At 56.9% G+C, this 25,251-nt stretch overlaps 1 protein-coding gene across 23 annotated transcripts; it reads right to left on the reverse strand.

The window, feature by feature from the left end:
- Positions 1 to 1,691: 1,691 nt before the first annotated feature.
- Positions 1,692 to 24,961, reverse strand: IKBKE (inhibitor of nuclear factor kappa B kinase subunit epsilon). Of its 23 annotated transcripts, XR_005060519.2 has the most exons (23): positions 24,526 to 24,959; positions 23,903 to 23,994; positions 22,157 to 22,275; positions 21,322 to 21,462; positions 20,787 to 20,916; positions 19,625 to 19,806; positions 19,174 to 19,334; positions 18,394 to 18,504; positions 17,889 to 18,068; positions 17,122 to 17,318; positions 16,271 to 16,335; positions 16,091 to 16,182; positions 15,854 to 15,940; positions 11,937 to 12,012; positions 11,707 to 11,819; positions 9,916 to 9,992; positions 7,379 to 7,418; positions 6,541 to 6,642; positions 5,143 to 5,239; positions 4,407 to 4,519; positions 4,108 to 4,179; positions 3,444 to 3,611; positions 1,692 to 2,460 (listed from the first exon to the last, which is right to left on the reverse strand). XR_005060519.2 is itself a non-coding variant. In XM_037015212.2 (22 exons), the coding sequence occupies exons 3-22, from the start codon at positions 22,241 to 22,243 to the stop codon at positions 2,427 to 2,429; spliced, it is 2,157 nt and encodes a 718-aa protein (XP_036871107.2). In that variant the 5' UTR covers positions 22,244 to 22,275; positions 23,903 to 23,994; positions 24,526 to 24,958; the 3' UTR covers positions 1,692 to 2,426. The 23 variants fall into 23 exon arrangements, 8 of the variants coding, with proteins under 8 accessions (XP_036871107.2, XP_036871108.2, XP_036871109.2 ...); XM_037015212.2 differs by lacking the exon at positions 3,444 to 3,611 and having other exon boundaries at positions 24,526 to 24,958; XR_005060520.2 differs by lacking the exons at positions 3,444 to 3,611; positions 5,143 to 5,239.
- Between the last annotated feature and the right edge of the window lie 290 nt (positions 24,962 to 25,251).

Consider the following 25,251-nt stretch of genomic DNA (forward strand, 5'->3'; position numbering starts at 1 on the left):
GACTCGTGCCGTTCCTGCCATGCCTGGGCTGCTGCTCTTCCCACCACCAGGGATGCCTCCCGTGCCTTCCTTGCCAGGTAACCCCGCTCACCTGCCAACTCCCCACCCAGAGTCGACGCTGTCCAAGGCCCTGCTCCGCACCCTCCCAAGCTGACCTAAGCACCCCCACCCCGTGACGACAGTGACGTAATACTATGCTGGAACTAAGTGTTCCCATCCCAGCACCCTCCGCCTGATACTCAAATGCCTTCCCCGTGGAGGTGGGCTCCTCATCTCAGCCGCAGTGTAGTGTGCATGCTGGCAGAGGCCCGGCGTGCCTGCTCACGTCTGCGGAACTGAACATGCCCTTCACGTTAAGTGTTACCTTAGGATCACTGCAGAGAGCGGACTGGGAAGCTTAAGAGGTTATCAGACACCCGAGGATCTTAAAAGGTTCTTCTGCTCATGGCCTTGGTCCAGTTCCTCACTCCCTACTGAGATGGACTCAGAAGCTCTGCAGGACTTGAGGTGAGAGCTGGCAGCCATGCCAGTGTCTCTGCCCAGCACAGGGACAAGCAAGCCTTTGAGGAGGTTCCCTGTGTGCTTTCCCCATTAGGTCATTCATCCTGGATCATATCATCCCCCAAAAATCTGCACTTGGCCTGCAGGGATCCCCTGGCTCTGGTACTGGGCCCCACCAAGCACGTGGGGCCCAGCAGCAGCCGCAGCTGCCAGGGAAAGCCCACAGCGGGACTTCCCTGAAGGGCCACTGCAGGGCCAGAGTCAGCCTAGACTTCATGCAGAGTGGACTAGAGGTGGCCCGGGGGTGCTCAGGTAGCAGCTGGCTCCAGGGACCCCAGAGTCTGAACCCATTGGGGTTAAATACCCCACAGGCATCAGGCCCAAATGGCCCACATGCGGCCACTTAGGCCTGGTGCAAGCAAACCCAGCAACCCTCCCCTGGGCCTTTAGGGTGTTGGTCTTTCCACAGAGAAGCAGTGCAGAGCATGTCAGACACTGGGACCCAGCCTGCCTCACTCCTGCCCTTCTAGGTCATTAGGCAGAGCGACTCTGAGGATGCGGAAGTTCCAGGAAGATGGGCAGGAAAGATGTCTGGGGTTTTCTGGGGTCAAGCATAGCACCGCCTTCATGCTTCAAAGCACAGAGTGGGGCTGCTCGCTCCCCTCAACCTCCCCTCCCGGGTGCCCTCGGCTGGGGGGCAGTTCAGCCCGGGCCACGGGAAGGCAGATGGATTGCAGGGGGAAACTAAATTTGCACCAATCTGATTGCCTCTCCAGGCACCTCACCATTCTCGCTTCTACACAAAATGAGGGAATGCTTCAAACAACCGAGCAGTGCTCAAACCCAGTGGGGGAAAAGCGTAGGCACTTAAATGGTAGATTTGAGGTTAAAAAAAAAAAGACCTCTTTTCTTTCAAGCTCCGGGCCTCTTATACAGCTCCCCAAATGACAGGGGGCAGGAGAAAGAATGGGGAGGCAAGCGCACTTGGCAGGAGGCCACCTTCCTTGGGATATTCCCTGAAATCAGGGCCCACTTAGGGGAAAGACAGGAATCAGCAAGTGACCAGTCCTGACTCTGTTTGCAGCCCTTCTCCTCATAGATTCCCACCCAGGCCTGCCGGGATGCCAAGCACACCCAGCTGAATGTCCTCCCTGCCTTCCACACCCTGCCCTGTGAGAGCCACTCAGAAATAGAAAAGGAGACCATGTTTATTCCACTTCTGAAGGGTACAGCCTGTGTGTCCTCCCAGGGCTGTGGGCGTGCAGGCCTGTGCTAATCTGCATGGCTACTGCTGACACCTGCTGGCTGCATGTCCCTGAAACTGCTAGTGCCTCAGAGAGAGAAGAGGGGCTCCCTGAGGCCCTGGCGCCTGGCCAAGGCCACTCGATCTCTCAACCTTAGGCTCAGCTGGAGCAAAAGTGGAAAGAAAACAGAATCTGTACGGCCTGGGGCTGAGTACGGTGACCCTCAGAAAAGAGGAGAGGGGAGGGGGCTGTATGTTCAACCAGAGACAGCTTAGGGGGAGGAAGACCGAAGTGAGGTCTGCTGATGCAGTGCCCTGGGGAGACCAGAGGGAGCCTCCTCTGCTGCTCCCCGAAAAGCGGTGCTCCTTATACCAGGGCAGCGGGTGGCAGGGCCCATCATCGCCTTTCTCCAGGTTCAGCCACACGGGCCAGGGCAACGGGGGAGCTGTACCCGAGTCTGCATGAGACGCTCGGCCGAGGGTCCTGAAGGAGATGGCCTGGGGCTTCCCGCAGAGAGGCAGCAGGAGGGGAGGCTGGTGCCACAGCCCAGCTGTCAGCCAGGGAGGAGGCAGGCTGATGAGATGGGGCTGCATGGAGTCCTGTGCTGGGTCCCACGGTGCAGGCAGGGGCAACGTGTGCATGATTTTAATGCTTCCGGATGACGCGTACACCCCACGGAGCTCAGACGTCAGGAGCTGAGGGGACCCTGTTTAACCTGTAATGAGAGGTGTGCAGATTCACTCTCCCAGACCGGTGGGGGCCTGCAGGCCACACCCCAGAGCCCAGCACATTCAACTCTCCGGAGCACTGAACCAAGCACATTCTCAGCTCTTCTCCGGCAATGTCCTTGTCCCCAGACAAGAACTCTGTGGTTCTCATCCCTGATTACATGTTACAATCACCTGGGAAACTCATAAAAATTCTCAATCCCAGGCGGCACCCAAGGTTTCTGGGAGCAAGACCCGGGCATCTGCACTTTGAGAAGCTCCCCGGGTCAATCCAATGCAGTCAAAGGTCAGGAGGAGGGGAAAGGAATTCACACTGTTTCTTTAGGCTCTTTGGCCCCAGCTCCGAAGAAGGAAGTGAAAATTCACTAAAATAAAGTTTTGAGTTATTTGTAAACAGCAAGAAAAATTTATGTCTGCACTAAAATTAGAACTTCCTGCCCATGGAGGCTATTTCGGAAATAGCGGCTTTCCAAGAAGCTGTTGAATCTCCTCTTTGCAGGTCTTTGAGGACGGAACGGGACATGAGGAGACACCTCCTCAACCCAAGGACCAGAGGAAGCTTAGGGACGACCGCGAGCTGCTCCTGGCTTCCTAACCTCGTGGCCCCAATTCCAGCACCCTGGACCGCTGTGACCTGTGGGGACCACCAACCACCGAGTCCTTCCCTCTGCAGTCGCGACCCCAACACAACGCCTCTCTTGTCCTACTAGATCCCGACATTAACACCAGGAGGAAGGAGTCCTTATTCCTATTCTGCTGGGAGGGACTGAAGGTCGGAGCTGAACCAGCCTCCCAGGAACATGTGGGTGGTAGGGAGCAGAGTTAGGAGCCGAATCCCATTGGAAGCCTTGCTGATCCCCTACTGCCACTGGTTCCCAAACGGGGAAGGGCCAGGCACAAGGATGTTGAGGGCCTGGGAGGAGTCTGCACACATGCATGCGCATCTGTGTCTGTAAACAGGCCCACTGACCTTCAGGGCAAGGACCGTCCTTGATTCTGAGATTATGTCCCCCCTTCCTGTTTGCGTCGAAGAACATGCTTTATGAAGTGCGGCTGCTAGATGGTAGGGGTTTCCCCTCTCCAATGTGCTTCCTTGGTTACAGGAGAGGTGGGCACTCTGCTCTTTGCCACGTTTCTTCTGTGAATTTTAGTGGGGCACAAAATCCCAAAGACTGTACAGCGCCAGCACCCTCACCCCACTGCAGAGGGGCGGCCCTGTGAGCATGTGCATGACACGGCCAGAGAAATCCAGGCCTTGGGCAGTCCACCCAAGCTCTGCGCTGTTTCCTGGAGTGTGAGGGGCCGCCCACTCCGAGCATGGCTGTGGAGATTGAAGGCCTTCGTCTGGGTGACACATTGGCCAAATCCACATTCATAAGGAGGACATGGCCACAGACCCACGTGCCCTCAAGGCCCCACCTCTGACTGCACTGAGGCTCCTATTCTCAAGACTGTAATGAAAAACCACGCCTCAGGAAGATGGCAGCTCACCTATGGAAAAGGCCAAAGCTCTGGCATGACTGTTTGGAAAATGGACAACTGTTATCACACCTGTAGGGTCAGGTACGGACACCTTGTGCCCCTGAGGCAAGGGTGGCTTGAGGACCCAGCTTCCCCGCATGGCAGCTCCGTACCCTTCAATGATGCGGTTGTTGTCCTGAAGGTCAAATGCCACCAGCTTCATCTCCTCATAGAGCTCTTGCATGCTATCCAAGGCCGAAGGAAGAGAGGCGGCTATGGCCGAGGCCCAAGTCGCCCTGCCCAGGCCTCCCCCACCCCAAGAGGCCCACCACCAAGCCTGTCTTTATTCCTGCCTCCTAGGCACGGCATGTGGCTGAACCCCTCAGCCCTAAGCCCTAAGCTCAGCACCCTACCCCCTCACTCCAGCCCTTACACACACACACACACACACACACTCCTCTCCCACACTTACTGGAGGACCAGGTCCATTGGTGCAGGGATGGGATAAGCAGTTACTGGGAGCAGTGACGCCTCAGCCCCTTCTGCTCTGTCCTGAAGGAGCTGGTGCGATAGCTGGTCAAGGATCTGAAAGGAAACCATGGTTCAGTCAAAGGGGACGGGCCAGAAACTGTTATTTTGTAGGGGAGGCTCAAGGAGGGGGCAAGAAAAGGGTGACAGGATGGCCCACAGCCGGGGCCCCTGGAGCACCCACAGCGCCCCAGCCTTTCCCGTGAGCCCCTCCTCCCAGCCTGTGAGCACACAGCCGCCTTCCCCACTGTGCTCGGGGGAGCGGCGAGGCCGCTGCGCCCTCCTGTGTCTGACCCACAGCTCGTAGGACACCGTGTGAGCAGGTGGGCAGAGGCGGGGTGCCAGTCTCTGAAAGAGGGTCAAGGCGGAGCGGCAGCCCTTCCCGCTGGCAAAGCAGCGACTTCTCAGAGCTGCCACGTCTCTTCGCAGAGAGCAGATCAGCAGACACAGGAGAGTTCACAGCGCCCCCGCATTCTGGAGGCTCTGCCCTTGCAGTGACCTTCAGTCTGAGACCACCAAAAGTGCCTTCCACTCCTCTGTCCCCACAGCCGGGCACGCTAGTGGGTCAGAGACTGCCAATCCACACCAAGGTGCTTGGATTCGTTAAGGCGGTTCCGCCCAGAGGCAGGGGGTGGCCCGGGTGGCCACAGGCCGCCTGAGGGCCCTGGCTCCCCTCGCACCTTGCTGAGGCTCTCCTGGGCTTCCTGGGCTTTGGTGCTACAGGCGGCCACGGAACAGCCCACCTGGCACAGGTGGTTCCTGGTATCATGGACCTCCCTGGAGAGCACAGATCAGCAGTCAGAGCCGGGTTCACTTACGCTTCCCAGGGACCCCCCCGGCTGCTGTTCAGGTCACCATACAGACTGGAGGGGCAGCCTTCCAGATGACGGAGGCTGGAGCGGATGGGTCCCCAGCATTACTTCCCTCACTGCCTCTGTCCCTCCACGTGGCCCTCAGCTCCCACCTGTCCTGCTGTAAGAATGCTGGTGAGCGCGGCCCACTGAGGCTGGTGGGGGGTCTCCTGAGAGCCCCCGTGGGAGTGGCAAGCATACATGTGGCCACAGCTGGGTCACATGTGCGGGTAAGGATGAACTCGGGGCCAGGTCAGGCTCCAGAGGGGCAGAGGACTGCCCACACTGGGGCACTTAGCAGGGGAGCTGCCCACGCTCCCATTTCCAGGGCACATCAAGGTCAAGAATCTTTTATGAATTCTGTTCTCTAAGTTGGGGGAGTAGGCAAGAACATTTTCCCCATTGCACACAAAGGAAACCAGATCCCAGGGCTGGGAAATCAGTGGTTGATTCTCAACTCTGACTATACATTAGAATCTCCTGGAGGTGTTTTTAAAATGCTGATAGGCAAGCCTGACTTCAAACCAATTAAATCAGAATTTGGGATAGGCTGGGGGTGGGTGAGCCGGCATTGCTATTCTGATGCACAGTGGATGAGCGCCCAGGTCTCACCCTTATCACAAGCCCACAGGTCATAGGGTCTCCAACCAGCAGCACCTGGGAAACTGCCCCGTTTTCTCAGGAAGGGCCCAGATCGTGCAGGCAGGGGAGGGAGGAAGGGCCAAAACCCTACAGAGGACGGGGTGAGAGGGTGGTACTGAAGGGTCCTCTTCCCTGACCCCTCAGAAGCCTATAAGCCAGCTTGTCCTTACTTATCCCAGGGGGCCCTTGTGTTTTCCCCAGGGAGGGGGCTTCCCAGCACAACCATTTGGAGATGGGAGAGAACCCAGATGTTAGAGACAGTCAGACCTGGACACTAGTCCTGCATCTGCTACCTACCAGCTGTGGGCTACTGAGGAAGAACCCTGTTCTCTGAGCCTCGGTGCCCTCATCTGTGTAATGGGTGATAGCACCTACTCATAGGGTAGACAGTGTGGGATTAAATAAGCTAATGCATAAACCACCCAGCAGACTGCCTAGTCCACCGAGGTGCACAAAACCATCCATTTCTCTCCTTTTCTTCCTTTCCTACCACCCGTGTCCATCAGGGCTGCAAAGTCCAGGGTTGTCTGAAGCCAGGAGGGGCCCCAGGGCCCAGGAGCTCAGGAGGGAGAGCCAGATGGTTACCTCATCCGCTTGCCGTGCGCGACCAGAGATGCCTGATACTTCTGCACACACTCCTCCTGGAATACCTTCAAGAGCCTTTTGGCTAAATGACTAAAATTCACCCTGAAAAGACAGGGACACCAAGGCCCAGTGATAAACAACCAGAGCCACCTGGGAACAAGCCTGGCATCCCTGGGTCTCTGCCACCTAAATGCTAGCCCCTGGGGCCATAGCGGGGCCACGTCTTCAAAGGCAGAAACGATGCTCACATGCAGGAACTGTGGAGATCAGAGCGGCCTGCACACTGAACCTATCAACAAAGATGTGGGAGAAAGGCGGGGGGACCTCAGAGAACAGGCACACTCTCGGGCTCAGTCCCCAGAGGCGAGATGAGTATGAGGAAGGAAGGAGAGAGAGAGAGTGTGTGAGTGTGTGAGTGTGTGAGAGTGTGTGTGTGTGTGTGTGGGGGGGGGGGGGTCAGGGGCCAGTATAGAATGAAGGTAGCCAGTCCCCAAATAACCATTAAATGTGGGAAGGCCTCGTCTGGAAGAGGGAAGAAGGGAAGCTCAGCCAGAGGTCAGAAGGAGGAAGTAGTAAATGGGAAACACTACAAACAATCCTGTTCATATTAGAAGTAAATCCAGGTACGGCAGGACTGCTTCTGAGCACCCTCCCTCTGACGCAGCTGCGCAGCCTCCTGCCCCCGCCCCAGATGGAGTTACCCCGTTTCCTCCAGCCCAGCTACGGCCTGCCTGCCGTCAGGGCCCTCTCCCCGCCATCTAGTCTGGCACAGAGAATCTCTCTGCCCTGGCGACACCCACCCCCCTGCTCCCCTCCTGCCGGGGGTCAGGCCACTCACTTATCCAGCTTGTGAATCTGCTCCTCATTGTAGCCAAGCCCTGAAGGAATCAGACAGGAAGGACATCACCTGTTCAATCAGCCACAGAATGGAATCCACAAGGGTTGGGGGACAGCTACAGAGATGTAGATAGCCCAGCCTGAGTCCTGCTCTGCGGAAGACGCCAGCCAGGGGAGCCAGGAGGGATAGGAGTGAAATAAGCACCCCAGAAATGGCGTTATGATGGAGCTCTAGAGCAATGGCTATAGTGCTCCGGGGGCTGGCCAACCCGTGGGGAGGGGTGGAAGCGTGGGCCTTGGGTGGGGAGTGGTGGATGGATGGGCCTTGAAAGGTACACAGCCTGCCCTCTTCCCAACCCCGCTGGGCTCCACAGCGCAGGCTGGGTAAGCAGGGCCACCGCTCTCTACCTCCCCTCCTGGGTGCAGCCACTTTTGCCAGGCTGGCTGCAGTTTTGAGGCCTCGGCCACCTCCCAGTGTGTCAGTGCACTAGGGTGATGCCACCCCCTCCTGGGCGCCTAGGGAATGGGCCTCGGCTAGTGGCTCCCCCAAGGAAATGATGGGGAGGTCTGCCTTGCTGCGCCACTCCTGCCCCTAACGGCAGAGTCCCCGCTGGGCTCTTCATCCTGGGCCCCGCTCTCAGCCAGTGGAACACGTGTGAAGTCCAAGCTCCCAGTCCCAGCCCTGCCTCCTAGTAGCAGGGAGCTGGAGCCAGGGGGCCCCCCTCACAGTACTCTGGCCATCCACCACGACAGGACAGGAGGCCCTGAAGTCAGGGTGCATTTTCAGAAGAGCGGTGTTAGTAGTCAAGAGTTATTCTGCCTGGGTCGTTTTCAGTTTTAATAAAGGACCCCTGCAGGCCAATAAACCCCAAAAATGTCGGAAACTCTTTGAGGCTATAATAGGGGGTGGTTTGAAGCTGGACCTAGATTGTTGGGGCCACTTAGCCTTCCAGTGCCTCAGTTTCCTCATCTATAATGGGAGACGGGGTGGTTAGGGTGTCTGGAGTTTTTATGAGCATTAAATAAATTCAGAATCTGCCCAGCATCGAGGACAGTGCCCCACATTACGGGAGGTGTTCAGGGGGTAGGGATGGCAGGATTATGGAATTCCAGGGATGGAGGCAGAGAAGACTCCAAGGGTTCCCTAAAATCACAGCTTATGGGGCCACAAGGCCCCACCGCCTTTGGGGACAGGGCAGTCTGGGGTTTCCGGTCTCCTGCACTGCTCCGCCTACCCCTGCAGGGCAGACCCCGAGGCAGGACTGGCGCTCCCAGGAGGGAGCCCATTTTCCAGATCTGTGTGTCTAACACGGTGGCCACCAGACATTTACTGGTGGCTACCGATCACTGAATGAGGATGGTGTGACAGAGGAACTGAATTCTTATTTTCATTTAATTAATTCAATTAATTAAAAATTTAAAGCTGAAGCCTTGGAAAATATTTTTTTCCAATTAAACACAGCTTTATTGTTTTGTAAGACCTACATTTTACTTTTGGTAAGATTACATTTTCACTACATTTCACTTTGTGAAAAGAAATTAGCTTCCAAACAGGATGTACCGTAAGTGTAAAACACACGTGTGATTGTGAAGACTCAGCACAGAAAAAAAAATGTAAGACCTCTTTTTAAAAGTTTTGTTTACAGTGATTACCTGCTGAAATGACAATTTGGATAAAGGGGGTTGAGTAAAATATATTTTAAAATTAATTTCACCTGTTTCTTTCCACTTTTCAAATTGTGTCTACTAGAGAACTGAAAATTCTTATGTGGCTGCCACCGTATTTCTATGGGACAGTGCTGTTTAGATAATCCGAGGGGTGGAAGAGAACTTGGCAGTCAAGCCCAAGACCCTCAGTGTACATGTCAGGAAATGCTTGGGACCTGGGTGGGAAGAGAGGGTGGGTTCCTCTCTCAACCCCGAGAACCATCTGGGGTCTCCTGCACCCCCCTGGCTCCCAGCCCCAGCCCTCCCTGGTTCCGTCCTGCCCTGCCCTATAAGGGCAGTCACCTTGTGCGGCGTCTTCCAAACCTGAAAAGGAGCTGCCCCTTCCCAGAGGGTCTTTCTGAGAATCAGCAGACTTGGTGGGCAAAGCAGCTGGCCCACTGATGCCAAATGGTATTTCTCTGATTCTCTCTTATCTGGAAAACCTGGCTATTTTGGTGCGGCAAAGACCCAGTGGCTGGGGAAATACTCCTTAAGCTGTGAAGTGACTGCCATGGTGAGGGGGTCTCTTCCCAGGGCCACCTCTTCTGTAGCGCCCAGGTTCTAGCCCACTGAGTCCCCACCGCATCATCAAAACCTCCTACGTAGCAATAGGCACAGGTGTACAGACTTCCTGTCCCTCGCTGGCCTGCAGGCAGGGGCCCTGCCTTAGACCAGTTGCACCCAGTGCCGCAGAGCACCCCCCACACGGTGGGCCTCCAGAGCAGTGCCGGGTGGAGGGTTACGGGGCAACAGGATGGACCAGGGGGACCGAGGGAAGGAAAAGGGAGGGAAGGGGTGGCACAGAAGTATTTTGCTGTTCCTGCAGCTCACCTGGCCTCATCCTGGACTTCCTGAACTGTTTGTAGGTAAGGTACATCTTGTCCAAACAACACTGAATCTGCTGGATGCTGTGGGCGGAAGACAAGGACCAGGGGTGCTGGAAGACTCCTACGGCACAGAGGAAAGGGGGAGGCAGGGAGGGGATGGCAGTGGGAAGAGGGGAGCAGCTGCCTTCCCGCAGAAGTAACCTCGTTGCCATACCCTGGGGGGCCAGTCACGAGTGGGTGGTTCCTCTGTCTCTAAGCTTGTTTGAGGCACCTTGGTGCCAGCCAGCCGTCTCATTCTCCCGTTTATTCACACACACACACACACGGGGTATTTACTAAGAGATGAGATAGACAAAAAGTCGAATGGGTCAGGCATCCAGAGAGGAGCCTTTTCTACCTAAGAAGGCTTGAGGTCAGACCCTGGGAATGAGCCTTGGACCCTGAGACAGTCAGACAGTGAAACGGGCTGGGAGTGCAGCAGAGATTGCTCCTCTGGTCCCCTGAAAAGGGTAAGAGAGCCTTCTTGGTGTATCCAAGACTGGGCCTGTCGAAGGTGCACAGAATCAACGAGCCTTGTTTAAAATAAGAAATGAATCAAAGGTCCTCTGTCCTGCCCAGAGGCAGGGGAGTGCAGCAGATGACCTTCCAAGGACCTTCTCAGCCTGGAGTTTAAGGTCGTTACTGTTTCTTCCTTGCCCTTTTTAGGCTGGACACAAATGCCGTGCTTGAGATGTTGGGTGTGTGTGTCTGCTGGGGGCTCTTCCACACCCTCAGGCCTGCTTAGCCCCACTTCCTCCCGACAGCTCCTCCCTGTGCCCCAGTTCAGCTTTTTCTGGAGCTGGACTGTGGCCCAGGCAAGTGCCCTCCAGAGACCAGGGGTCAGACAAGACCTCAGACCCAGTCGTATCCAAACGGCGTGGGCCAGATGTGCTCCAAATTCAGAGCTGCCTTCTATTTAGAAAGGTCATTCAGAGTGATGCACTCTACGCCGGAACACCCCTAGCGGGGTCTGGGGCAGCATCCCCTCACCAAATACACTGGATCTTCAGAGAACATAAGAAGAATTACTCTACATGGGATAAGTAAAGACTATGAAGAACCTCATGTCAGTCTAGGTCAGGTTTTACAGCCAAAACAGGTAAGAAGATACCTCCAGGTTTCAGGGCTTTTTGAGTTCAGAGTCGGTGGCATGGGCTTAAGGGTCCCTCTGAGCACTTGTGGCAGGAGGTAGGGAGGCGACTGGCCCTGCCCTGGTCAGGGGGGCCCACATCAGGCTGTGAGGTGAGTGGGCATTTATATGTTTGCTAGAAGGGAGAAAGGGGCTTGCTGTAAATCCCTGGGACAGGCTTTGGAGATGGGCAAACCTGACCTGAACCCCACCTCTGTCATTTGTCATGTTTACTGGCTATGACAGAGCAAATCAACCTCCCTGAGAGGGCGTCCTCCCCTATAAAAGGGCCTAAATAGTAGTGCTGTTCTAAGGATTAAGTGAGATGATAAGTGTCCAAGGGTCCAACACAGAGCAGGGGCTCAGAAAAGAAAGGGAACTAAATCATTCTTTTATTTAGAACTATTACATCTGCTCAGATTTCTAATTCACTCTCAAAACTCCCAGATGGGGGCAGGACCGCAAATCCTTTTCTCCCGTGTTCAGTCTCAGGGGAGGGTCTGGTGCATCCCTGAACCCCACCGCTGCCCCATGGCCCAGCACCCTTGCCAAGATAGGGGAGAAACCCGGCTACTGGCCCTTTCAAGCTGAGTGCCCCACCCGCCCCGAGAAGGAAACCCCACAGACCTTCTGTCCTCATGTACCTGATCCCGGTTCTTCGCCAGCTCCAAGCTCAGGTGGCCCATGCTCATCTGGGCCTCTGTGATGTTGTGGGAACACCTGGAGAGGACCTCAGCCAGCTGCAGGACAAACAGGCAGACCCCCACGAGGTCCTCAGCACGGGGCTCTGAGGGGCGGCCTGGCTGCCCCCTCTGCCCCCTGTACCCTCTGCCCCTGCTGCTCCCAGCCTCACTCACAGCCCGCAGCTGGGTCCTCAGCTCCGTGGCCCTCCTCAGCTCCTGGGTCCCACGCACCTCAGCCATGTCACTGAGCCTCAAGGGAAGGACGGAGGAGGGGCACACTTAGGGAAATAGCAGGCAGAGAGTTCTGTGACTGCACAGTGCCCAGGGTGTCTTTGGGGCAGCCTTGCTGGCTAGTGGAGTGTCTGGGGAGTTTTGTGGCTGGGACAGAGGACCCCACCTGAAGAGGCCCATACTCACCCCAGCTGTGACACTATTGAGCATTGCAAAGAATAAATATTGAGATAGGCAGCTGCTAAAGAAAATTTAAAGCTAAAGGAAAAGAATAAAGTTCCTTTGCAGTAGATACTGCATTTCATGATAACCAGTAGCTTATTGGTAAGGGGAAAATTGTATTGTATAGAATACTAGCTAATAATGTGCCAGGACCTGGAATATTAGCATCATGCTGCTCCAGTGAAATTATTCACTTGGTTTAGACATGGTGTTAAAATCGACAATGAATGACCAAGGCATGACATCTGTGTGGTGCCATATAACACCGTGCTGATTCTTTCAGAGGGAGAATGTCACTGGGAGCCCAGCTGTCCCCGCTCGGGGTGGGAGGGTGTGAGGTGTACTCAGCAGCATCTCTGACATACCCAGCCAAAAAAATATGTTTAGCTTGAATCTCTCCAGCCTTTAGAACTCTCAGTTTACAGGAGAGGCTGGGAAAGAAGAACAAACCAAACGACACCCAGAGGATGTGCTAGGTGAGTCCAGCAGGTGGGACACCCATGTCATCCTTCCAACAAGGACATGGGGTGGGGAGGCAGCGTGTGTCTGCTTGTTAGGTTCCTCAAGTCTGTTCTGATCTGGACAAAGTGTGTTGTTCTTGGATTGGATCCTGTTTTGGATGATAGCAACTGGAAAAGAAAACTGGGGGATAATCAGGGAAATCTGAATATGGACGGGTACTCGATGAGCCAAACACGTATTGACAGAGGGGAGAGCTCATCAGCTGAGAAAAGCAGGTTATAAGACAGCAAGTACTGGAAAATCTGTAGGGGTTAATACACATACTTACATACCTATTGTAGAAAAGGGCCTGGGGGTGACGTATATTGCTAAGGTGGGACCGCCTATCTCTGGTAGGATACGGAATTTCTATTTCATTTTTGCTTTCCTGTAGATTCTGACATTCTACAATTAGCACACGCTGGTCTTAGAACACCAGTTAGGAAATAAGAGCTCGGTGTGCTTTGGCTTGGGAATGGTGGGGAGGGGGGAGGAAGGAGGGCAGAGGATCAGGACCGAGGAAGCAGCTCCGTGAAGACAGGGGTGCTTCCCGCTCTGCCCGTGGGGTATCTCCAGTGCCTACTGAAGTGTTCAGTTGGATACATGGTTGTTGAATGAATCACTGAATGTACAAACAGCTTTTAGGGTGTGGAATATTTGATGGCAGAAGAGGATGAGGCTGACCCAGTCCCACTGGGCAGCGAGTCGGGAGTGCGGGGTTGGAGCCCTTGCCCTGGCTGCCATCCTTGCAGTCTGGTGACCTCGGGTCACTGTGGTCCTGCAAGACCCCAGGTCTTCATCTCCATAACGGGGAAGCTCAGCTCCTTCCTGCGACCTAATAAGGTGTCTGTGAGATTACAAGGGACCTCAGGGGGCTTGCCTAGAGAGCAGGAACACCCCATTTTGGGTGGTGGAGGGGAGCAGCGGGATTCCCCGAGCCAGTCCTGACTGCCTGAACAGTGCCTCCAGATGGCAGCTGCCAATGAGGACCAGGGAACTCTGGGACAAAGGCACGAACACTCTGCCAAGGGAGTCTGAGGCAGGAAGAGTGCCCTGTGGGAGAGGTGAGTAACCAGGCTGGGTAATGGCAGCCACTTTGTGCCAGGTGCTCAGGCTCCTCCAAAAGGGAAATTCAGTTTATTAAAAGGTCTCACGTTCCACTCTGGGAGGAGTTACTGGCTTCAGACCTTAGAAGAATCTATATCTCTGAGGATGGTCAGAAAGGAATGGGTTTGCAAAGCGTCGGGGCTGGGCGGCCTCAGAGATCAGCCAACCTGCTCATTTTGAAAAAGAGGAACAGACGCACAGATGGGGAAAGATGACAATGGCCTGAGGCCAGCAGTGAGTACGGGAAGACCTTGAAACCAGACGGGAGCAACAGCGGCCAGCAGATGCCAGGACCCCAGCCCGGGGCTAGCCCGTCACTCCCACACACACAGGTCCAGGGCAAGGGGCAGGCAAACACCCTAATGCTTTCTCTGTACATATTTTTCCTGCTCAAGAACTTACAGTAGAACCCTGTTGGTCTTTTTCTTGGGGACAAATCTGCCAACTGGACCCTCTATGACCTCAGTGCATTTCCCCTCTCCTTCCAGCCCTGCCCCCCACTTCCATTTCACTCTGGGATATCTTCCATCATGACTACAGCCCTCACCAGCACCTCCTCACCCCCAATCCCTCCTTATCATGGCCCTTCTCTCTATTCCTTCCAACCCAACGTATTCTCTTTCATTCTAGTCCTAAAAGCCTCCCTTCCTCCAGGCAGACCTCCAGGGTTGCCTCTACCCATGTCCAGGAGGCCCTTTCCTGGGGCAGGAAGGCTCCCCATCTCAACAGCCCCACCCTCATTGCCTGGGAGTTTCAAGGTCAATTCCTCTTGGAGAAATCTTGGAGAAACTGAGGGCTAATTCAGCCTTGGGGACCTTGAGAAGGAGGCTGAAGTCAGCATCATTCTAAAGAAAAGGGATATTTCTGCTAGAACTTGGGAGAACAAAGCTCTGGGCCCCTGACCACCTTCCCTTCTCTCTAGCACCCTGGGCTCCTGCTTCGTCCCACCTGAATCATCTCTAGTCTCCCTTTACTCAACCATTCTGTCACAGTCCCATGCTGGGGAGGGGCTCTCTCTCAGGGGAACGTGGGCCTCTCTGCGTGCTCGGTGCCACATCTATCCCTGCCGCTTCTTCCTGCGCCCACCCTGCAGCCCCTCCTCCCCAGCGGCCACCACCCATCCGCCCCATCACCAGCCCTGCTGCTGCCCAGCCCCAGGGGGAGGCACAGCTGCAGTGAGTCAGTTTGCTGCTGGGAAATTTCCAGGACCTTCCTGAGGACAAGGGACACAAGGGGTGGGGACATCAAGCTTGTTTGGCATGGTCTTCACACCTGTGTTACCACGGGTGCCCTCCCGGTGGGAAAGGCTCCAGCCACCAGGGGCTTCCCCAGGCTGCAGAGACCCCATCTCTCACCTGGATCACAGCCCTGTGCCCAGCAAGATTTGGGAGCTGTACCCACTTCTCAGAAGGGCTCTGGCCAGTGGAATCCTCCCCACTTCTCATCCCTGGACCCAGGAGCTGGGTTCCCTCCTCCCCACTCTCAACCTTTTCCCACCCTGTGACCCCTAATGAGCCCATGTCAGAATGGAGAGCACGGAGCCCCAAGAAGGCGAGGACAGTTTAAGACCCCGAGGGAGTGGGAGGAGGAGGCTGCAGGTCTCTGCAGCTCCAGGGCACCAGGCACCCTGCACGGTGTAAGGACTCTCCTAGAGTCCTGCTCTGGGGCCTGGGGCAGGATGAACAGTCCGCACCTTCAGAAGGGGTCTGGCAGGAAGGAGGCCCTTTCCTGGGGCAGGAAGGCCACCTCGGGACCTGGAGAGGCCATGTCCCCAGGGGCCCCCTTGCCCCTGAGGTGAAGGGACTGGGTGGGGGGCAGCTATGTGCCATCACCTGGCAGGGTGGGGATGAGGGACAGGGCAGGGTGCCCTCTCTGTTCCAGCATGGCTGGGAAGGTGGAGCTCCAGACAAGGGGCGGTGGCGAGGGGCATTGTAGGAAACATTGGGGTGACAGTCAGACAGAGAGAGAGAACTGAGGGGTCTAAGCCTAACACGCTTGTGACGGCCTCCCGTCCTGGGCAGGACACCCACCTCTCTGTGCCCAGGCTGCTGCTGAGGAAGAGCAGGGCCACCCGTGTGACCTCCAGGGTCCGCTTGCAGGAGGCCTGGAGCACCTCCCTGCCAAGGGAAGCCCGAGTCAGAGCTGCCTTCTCCCAGGGGACCTAGGGCGCCTGCGGGGAGCCCAGGAAGGTGCAGAGCAGGTGCAGGCTGCCTGTCCCACCCCGCCGCCTGCCTCGCCCTCTCCACCCAGCCCGGGGGGGCACTCACAAGAACCAGTGGAGCCCCCGAAGTGTTAGTTCCTGCCCAGCCAGCAGGGTCCGGGCCAGCCGCAAGGCCTGGTAGCCAGCGCCCAGCACACCCTGTAACACAGTGTGGGCAGGTCAGACTCCCCCCGCCCCGTGGGAGGCACCCCCACACACACCCCGCCACCTGGGGGCCACATCTCACCTTGGCTGTGTTGTAATCTGCCTGCAGGTCCACTTTGGGGACAAACTTGGGAATGTCCAGAGCAGCTGCGGACAAAGAACCTGTCAAGGGGGCTGCCTACATGGCCCCTGGGTGATCTCCGAGCTCATCCTTCCCTATTCCCAGCTCACAGGAGCTGCTTCCCACCTATGTCCACCTCCAACTTCCCAACTGCCTAGAGCCTCCTCCTCCCAAGCCTTAAATGCCCTTGATGTGCTTCCTTACAACTGCAGGCCCTCACTGCCCCCTTGTGTCCACGTTGGAGAACTACAGCCCCATGCCTTGCTCACCACCTCAACCGCCAGAAACAGGGCTAAGCCCACCCTCATTGCCTGGGAGTTTCAAGGTAAATTCCCCTTGGAGAAATTCAGGGCTAATCAGCCTTGGGGAACCTTGAGAAGGAGGCTGAAATCAGCACCATTCAAAAGAAAAGGGACATTTCTGCTAGAACTTGGGAGAACAAAGCTCTGGGCCCCTGACCACCTTCCCTTCTCTCTAGCACCCTGGGCTCCTGCTTGGTCCCACCTGAAGCATCCCAGGCTTCCCTGCAACCACAGAGACTGCGGAGATCTTATTAAATCCTGATCTTCTGACTGAAGTTTCTTTCGCAGTTCTGTGGACACTGTGGAGCCTAGGAAGGTCAAGCCACCAGCCTGAGTCACAAGGCGTTTCAGAACCACATGCAGACTTAGAACCCATACCTGCTCTCTACGGCCTGTGGGTCCAAAGAAACCCTCACCAATAAAACTGATCAATATCCTGGATTGTGTATCCCTGCATCCTGGAGGAGAATGGGAAAGGGGTAAAGATCCAGCCTGGGTGGCCCTACTCACGGTCCCGGAAGGCCAGCCCCTTGGGGGTCTCGTTGGCTATGCTGAACAGGACCAGGGGGCTGCTTGCTGTCGTGTGGGCGATGTGCTTTGCCGAGAGGTTGGGCTTGAGAACACAGCAGTGACCCTCAAAGAGGTACTCCTGGTGCTGGGGGGCCACGCTGGTCTGCTCATACACAGCCTCCAGAAAGATGGCTACCCTAGGCATGCAGGGGGACAGAGAGAGGAAAGGAGGAGGGGGGGTTCAGGAGGCGGGCTCTGGGGTGGGGGTGACCCAACCCCAGCTAAGACCTCACCCACGAAGAGGGCTCAGCTTTTCAGAGAGAGGACCTATGTGATTCTCTATCTTATCAAGGATGGAGAGGCAAAGGGTAGAGCTCCTGTCTTACAGTGGATGGAGACAGAGCAGAGAGAACTCAGGAGCCCTGACACCTGGCACGTCTTCGTGCCACATGCCCATTAAAATTTACCCAGACCCATAAAATGCTCCAGGAATAAAGGGTTCTGTAAGCAACAACTTTGGGAAACACATCAGCAACACACACACACACACCTCAAAAATTTACAATGCACATTAGCATTATAAAGGGTGATGAATTCTGGAGTCTAGCCCCAAGGCACTCTGTTTAACTTTGTGGAACTAGTATTTTTCCAAACTGAGACTGGACCCAGAAACTTTCATATCTAAACACCCCCAAAGAACTGCCTAGGACATGCCCTTCGGCTTGGCTAGAAAAGGTTCTCGGGCCTCCACCACTCTGCCCACTTACGTGTTGTGGACATGGATGTAGACGTGGTGCAGGACCACCTGGGACAGGGAGAAGACATGGACGACAACGCGCTGCAGGATGTCACTGGTCTCTGCAAAGAACTGGTCGAAGCCCCAGCACTTGGCTTGCTCCACCTCCAGGATGTTGGCCAGGATGGGCACCAGCTGGCTCTGCAGACCCCTGCCCACCCGGGGACAGGGAGACTATCAGGGGCCGGGGCCCAGACTCATCCTCCTTGAGGTGGCAATAGGGGCCCCTGAGACTGTCCTGATGAGCTGGGACAGAGGTAGTGGGGTGGGGTGGGCTGGGGAGGAAGAATTGGAAGAACGCCTCCAGCAGCCTGATGGGAGAACTGAGGCCAGGAAGGGCAAGGGGCATGCTCAAGCCAGCAGAATGCCAGGCCCCAGTGGGACAGGCCTCGGAGGGAGGTCCTGACTCTCAGCTGAGAGAAATGATACCAGCCCAGACAGGTCTGTGTCCATCCCTCCCGCAGGGTCCCACGCACATGGACAGCTGGCAGGTGATGGGGAGGGTGTAACTCCACTCCAGGGGCCCATTTTCCCGCTTCTGTGTGCCGGCAATGGCCCCGGCCGGCTTCTCTGTGATGATCCGGTACCTGGGGTGAGACAGGACCAGGTCAGTGGGACCCCCCCAGCCCGTTTCACTTCCAGGGCTGACAAACAGCATGGGGGGCTCAGAGTACTGGTTTAAGTCACCCAGATACTCCAAGGTAGCCTGAAAAATGGAATTTGAGGGTTCTAGCTTTCAGCCAACCATAGCGCCTTGCCTTAGTGCCCCCCACGTGAGCTCTACTGTCCCCCCACTACACATCCCACAGCCCAGCCTGCCTGTAAAACTTTGCCCGGGCTGGGCCTGGCCCAGATGTCTTCCACTTTGGGAGCAGCCGCCTCTGTATTAGACAGCAGGAAGGACCCTGGCCTGGGGTCTGGGGGCCGGGTTCTCACCACCTTCCCCCCACAGGCTCTGCAACCAGGGACAGGTGTCTTTTGGAGCCTCAGGTGAGAGGGGGTAAGCCATAAATGGAGGGAGGGCTAGAATAAGACCCTGAACTAAGATAAGGGGTTAGGACGTCTCCCTTCAGCCAGGGGCAGGGCTCAGCTTCCTGACGGGTAACCAAGGATCTAAAGTGGGGAGTGGGGAGTGGGGAGTGGGGTGGTGGATGAGTAGGGGAACCACAGAGCCAAAGGTAGAACAGGAGATACAGCAGGACCAGTAGGGGGCCGGGGGCCGGCCCCCTCATTCCCTGCCCAGGGCCCCCCCATACATGATCTCCTTATTGCGCCGGGGCCCACCAAAGGGCACGAAGGGCAGGCTGCCGGTGGCGGCATGGTACAGGGTCACTCCAGTGCTCCAGAGATCCACAGTCACCCCAAATGCCTTCTGCTGGGGCTTGCGAAGAACCGCCCGCTCATACATGTCAGGATGCTGCCAGAGAGAGACCAGAGAGCGGCCGTGGAGAGGGGGTGGGGAAGGGCTGAGCCCCATCCGTCAGGCCCCCTTCCACCACCTTCTGGTGGAAGCAGAACCTTTAGACTCCTTCTCCTCGTTTCTCCGCTGTTGCTGTGGACCAGTCTGTCCGGGCGTTTCTCCCCTGCCCACCCTGTGCCCTGGGAAGGTGGGGCCCAGTGGTGTTCTCCCCGTGAGGATCAGATCAACCTCCTTTGTTAACTGCACAAAGGAGTCCGGGGCAGGGCGGCCCCCAGCCTCCCACTCACCAGATACTCCTCAGTCCCGTAGACGGAGACGAACTGCTCATCGTCGTCCAGCTCACGGGCAGCCCCGAAGTCGGTCAGTTTGTAGATGCTCTGCCCCTCCCCCCCCACGAGGCGCATGATGTTCCCGGGCTTGATGTCGCGGTGGACGATGCCATTCTCCCGCAAGTGGTTCATGCCAGCCGCTGGGGACAGGACGAGGGCTGCTAGTGGCTCTAGCTGAGGACGCGCCTTGGGAGGATGGCTGCCCGTGGGTCCAAACAGATTTCCCATGGGCTGACAGGGCCGTGGGAAGAGCAGGAGAACAGACGGGCACCGGGCAAAGGAGGGTGTTCAAGGACATGGGGTGTCAAGGTTCCTCTGGGGTTCTCTAAGAAACCAAGAGGGATGGTGGTTCTGCTCCTGGAGGGTGGCACCCTATTCCCTGTTTTAATTTTCTAATTTTTAAGAATTGTGGTCAAATATACCTAATGCAATTTATCACATAAACCATTTAACTGTATAGGTTAGTGGCGTTAAATACACTCACATTGTTGTGCAGCTGTTACCACCATCCAGACTTCTGTCAACCTCCCAAACTGAAACTCTACCTACTAAACAGTCACTCTCCATTTCCCCTCCCCTCCCCCTGGCACCCTCCATTCCCCTTTCTGCCTCTCTGGTCTGACGTCTCTGGGAGGCTCACATAAGTAGAATCATACAGTATCCGTCCTGTGTGGCTGGCTTAGCTTACTTAGCAGAATGTCTCCCAGGTTCACCTGTCATAGGATGTGTTAGAATTTCCTTCCTTTTTAAGGCTGAATAGTACCCCATTGTATGTATATACCACATTTTGCTTAATCCATTCATCTGTCTGTGATCTTTGGGTGGCTACTGTGAATAACACTGTTACGATCATTGGTATACGGCCTGTTTTAAATTTTTTAAGTTGGAGTTTTGAACTGCGGAGGAGCAGCAATCGGACACGTGGGTTCTGTCCATTCATCAGCGCCTGTCCCAGGTCTGTAAATGGAGAGCCTCGCAGGTTCGGAATGTTCTTCTGTGTTTGGACACTTGTTTTGGAACACCACACCTCTCTGGGACTTTGCCTGGCGCCGAGGGCAGGGGCTGTGGCCGGCTGGGGGGTGGGGGCGCTCCCGATGGGAGTTGGGGGTGGGGGGCTCACCCACACAGCGCAGCACCACCAGGAACTCCTCCTCAGGCAGCCCGAAGCTGTGCTCCGGGCTCTCCAGCACACTCAGCAGGCTCCCACTGGAGCAGTACTCCATCACCAGCACCTTCTGCCTGCTGTTCCCCTGTGGGTGGGACAGAGGGACGCTTGGGGAGGGGGCACGTCCTTCCCTTCCACCTCTGTGGGAGGAACCAGCTTGCTCAAGAGGAAGTGGCTCAGCCCTGAGCCCGATGCCCCCATGCCCTAGGCTCCAGCTTCCAGCCTAGCCTTTCCTCCTTGGCCTCACACCTGGGCCCTACGGTACCTTTTCCAGGAAGCCCTCATGGTCAGGCTCTTCTTTCTGTCCTCACTTCCCCACGCACTGTCCCCTCCCAGCTGGCCTTCCTCCCTCCACCCTGCAGGTTGCCACTCTGGCTGACCTGCTGGTGAGCATGTGACCAGGTTTCCATTACTATGCGACCTGACCCTTTCCAGCTGGTGGGGTTCAAAGACCCTCCTTCCTCCTTCTCTGACCAAGTGCTGGACCCACCGTCTCCTCCACGGCAAAGAGCTTGACGATGTTCGGGTGGTTCAGCTTCCGCAGGACCTCAAACTCCCTCCCCTGCACCTCTCGGGGTCGCAGGTAGCTGGCGGTGTTGAAGACCTTCACAGCAACCAGCTCCCCGGATTTCTGCCACGGGGGAGAATGTAAGTCCCAGCCCTGCGCCGGGAGCACAACACTGCCCAGGCCTCCGCTCAGCCTCTCTACCAGCCCAACACCAGAAATGGGCAAGGCAGCCTGGCTGGGGACGGAGCCCCTCCCCCTCAGCCGCCCACAGCTGGTCCAGCACCGGGAGGCAGCAGGGCTTGTCCCCCCAACCCCCTCACACCTTGCAGGTTTGCTGTTACTATTACTATTACTACTGACAATACTACAGCGTTAGCACGGACTCTCCGGCGTTACCAGCAGACCTGGGGTTGGGACCCTTTCTGTCTGGCTTCAGTTCTCAAGACAAGAGAGAGCAATGTGCTCGTAGGTTCCATACAGTTCTGCAGTGAAGGCTGCTGCAGCCCAAACACGTCCTGCTTCCCACCTCTGCAGGTCCTAGATCTGCTGCCCTCTCCCCTGGCTGTTGGCTTGGAGTCTGCCTGTCTTTCTCTCCGGTCCCAAACTGTGCCCGACAGAAGAAGCATCAGACCCAGGAGCCCTTTCCAGCTCCCTGCACATCTGCTCAAACCCACAGTGTACCCCCCTTCTCCTCTCAGAGTGCAGGACAAAGTCCAGACGCCTCTGCCCAGCCACATACCACCCTGTGGCCCACTAGGGGTTGACTGGGCCAAGAACTTCCTGGGCGTGAGGGGGCCAGGGGTGGGCTGTGCCCTACCTTGTTCCGGGCCTTGTACACACTGGCAGTGGCCCCCTGCCCCAGCAGGTCGTCCGTGTGCCACAGGTAATTGACAGTGCTCAGCATCTCCTGCCCCTGGCTGGCCAGCCACCTTGTACCTAGAAGAAGAACACACTGGGGTCCAGGAGTCCGTCCCTGACCTGGGGTGGACACTGGTGGCCTAACCAGTAGCTGTGCGTGAGACACCCCATTGGCGGGCTCCATGTGGCCATTCCAGAGGCAAGGGGCAGAGGAAGTGTGAAGTACAGAAAGGCTAAGTAACTTCTCCAAAAAGAAGCACTGGGCCCTCAGCCTACAGACTGCACCTGTCCCACCCAGGGTACCCTTCCTGGCCCCACTCACTGGTCCCCTCCCCAGACAGGCCATCCTAAAGAGACAAACGCTTTTCTCTGTCACCTTTCCCAGGCACTGAGAATTCTGGGATTTTGGCATCCAGGCCTGGGATTGTCCCAGGAAGCAGAAATAGTCCTTCAAGGCAGGGCCCCGGGTCAGGCAGCGTCAATGACACCACCACAAATCTCCAGGATTGCAACACGAGCCTGGAGCCCCTCCCTACCCACTCACCCAGGCCCACCACTTCCTGCTGCTGTGAGCTCAGCTGCACCACGCAGCCAGCACGGCCAGGCCAGCCCCACTCTAGACAGCAAGAGTGAGGCTGCAGAGCAGGCATGTGGGCGTGCGTGTGTGTGAACGTGTGTGCATGTGCATGTATGTGCGGAGGGGATGGAGGAGCCACGGGACCATCAAATCCAAGGGCTCAGGAGCCCTGGAGAGGATCTGAAACCCCTCTACATCTCCCTTCCCCATCCTCATTGCCGTCGGCTTCTTTCCAAAGGCCAGTTCCCCTAAAGCAGTTGGCTGCACAGAGCCTTAGGTCAGACCTAGTGCCCCTCTGAGAAATAGGGCCGGGGCTGGTCTCCACTGGACAGGTGGGATGAGGAGCATGAGAAGGGCTGCCTCCCGGTAAATGCTCCCCAGTGAGGCCGGACAGGACAGAGCTTCCTTGGGTGACATCTTATGGGCTCTCGCCCTAGCATCACCTGCCTGGAATCTTACAGTTCCTCAGCTTTGAACTTTTTCTATGTCATCTTCTTTAAAAATGTAAACCTTGAGAATGTCAATTCCATGAGCCAGAGGCCACTTGAGGAGATCAGTGGCCAATTCCTAGTTTCAGAAATATATTCATGTTTGCCTTTTACAGAAGCACCTGCCATACTGAGAGACCCCTTGAGGATGACGTAGTACTCAGCAGGATGGGGGGGCAGTCCGCCCACCCCCATCGGAGGCTGAGGAGGGGTCAGCTAGCAGGCCTAGGGGTGTGACGCGGAGGAGCACACTGAGATTGGGCCAGAGGCCAGGTTGGGGAGCTGGTGGGCAGCAGATTTCACTGCCTTTGTCATCCTGCCAGGGCTGGTCCTCAGTGTGGGTCTGGTGCTGGGCCAGGGCACAACTGCAGATCCCAGGAACGGGCAGCACGCTGCAGCCGGCGGAGTCCCAGACAGTGCAGCACGCCCTGGGGTATGCTCCTGGCTCTGCCACAGCTGTACCTGGGGCTGCTGGGCTGCACACCCGGTCAGCTCTGTCTGCTCTGCAGCCCCAGACCGGCGCCTAAGCACCCACTCTGTTTTCAATGGTTGTGGGGTGCAGGAGGGTGGTGATGGAGCGTGTGGGCAGCTGCCCCACCCACCGCCTTCCCTCCCTCCTCCTGCAGCCAGAGGCACTTACCCGAGCTCTGAGCAGCCCTGGATCAGGCAGAGACTCTCCCGGGCGGTGAGTATGTGCTATGCTTTCCGTCTGTGGCAAGTCCAGGCGCTGAGCTGCACCGGAAAGAGGAGGGCGGATGAGAGGCAGCCCTCAGGGCCGTTTGGTTCTCAGCCTCCATCAAAGGCCCCTGGCCCCAGCCCTCTAGCACTTTCCTGTTTGTCAGCCTCCCCAGCTGGGGGTTTCCAGCCCTATTCCCCGGCTGCCCCAGACTTTCCCTGCCACCCCTGCTCCCAGGAGTCGGAGTAGGGAGCAGGACACCAGCCGAGGGGAGGGCAGGCCCCTGCACCAGGCGGGGGCAGGCAGGGAGGCAGCGGAAGGCTGGCTGCAGGTGTGGGAGGAGCCCAGGAACGGGGTGCTGCAGGAGATGGCAGCTCTCCTCTGGGCCACGACCTTCCCTGCCTCTCACTGCTCTCCTCCGTCCTGTGCAAGGGTGACCACCGGAGATGGGGCACAGACATGGCCGGGGCCCCCAGAAGCAGCAGACAGGACACAGGGGGCCGGAGAGCCACTGCCCAGACCCCAGCACCCGCCCTCTGCTGAGCGCTGCCCCACGCTGGGCTCCCCCACAGATTCTGCACACTCACCCCATCTCAGCTGTGGGACTGGGCGGCACCCGCAGAGCTCTCAGGGTTTGCTGTCACTCATGGGCAGCGCCCATGGCATCCTGGTGGCCGTGGGCCCCAGGGACCTGAGGACTGGGCCGCTGGAAGGGGCCGTGTGCTGCTGGGAGCCGGGAGATCTGGAGCCTGGGGTTTCCTCCCTGCCTTCCGGAGAGGCAGACACTGAGCTCAGCGTCCAGCCAGGCGCTCAGCCCTCTCACACTTCCTGATCTCGCTCTTTCTCTCTCTCTCTCTTAAAGAGACAGAGGCGGCTGGACTGCAGCTGCCACCGTCACAGGAAGGAGAGAGAGGATGCTCGGACTTCCCAAGTAGAGTGATAGGACCGGAGTCCGAGCCCCGGAGAGCCCTGGAACGGAGGCTGGGCAGCTGCAGTGGCCACTCGGTGCTGTTTGGGCATCTCCTGCAGTTGATTGGAGCAGGGGAGTTCAGGGCTTGGCCAGAGGCCACAGAACAAGTTGGGCAAGTTGGCCAAGTGGAGAGCTGCCTGGGAAGGCAGTTTCCACACTCAGGTGCCCCGAGGAGGTCCAGACCCCCTGCCTAGCTGCTCCTAGGAGCCTGATTCATATTCCCAGTGGGCTGCAGAGGCCAAGAATAAGCGCTGAACACAGTGGATACCCTCCAGGGTGTGACCCTCGGCCCGGCATACCACTCTTCCAGTTTTCTTATCCAAGGCATGAGGCACGGAGCGTT

This window comes from Manis javanica, chromosome 11 (assembly GCF_040802235.1).
Source record: "Manis javanica isolate MJ-LG chromosome 11, MJ_LKY, whole genome shotgun sequence".
Classification (NCBI taxonomy): Eukaryota; Metazoa; Chordata; class Mammalia; order Pholidota; family Manidae; genus Manis; species Manis javanica.

What these genes read in the sequence shown, in the direction of transcription:
- IKBKE (XM_037015212.2), bottom strand. Translation starts at nt 22,243, where the DNA reads ATGCTGAGCACTGTCAATTACCTGTGGCACACGGACGACCTGCTGGGG. An exon ending in GGTGGTGCTGCGCTGTGTGG is followed by an intron (nt 19,807 to 20,786) that starts GTGAGCCCCCCA and finishes TCCTGTCCCCAG; the next exon opens with CGGCTGGCATGAACCACTTG. An exon ending in ATCACCTGCCAGCTGTCCAT is followed by an intron (nt 18,069 to 18,393) that starts GTGCGTGGGACC and finishes CCGGGTGGGCAG; the next exon opens with GGGTCTGCAGAGCCAGCTGG.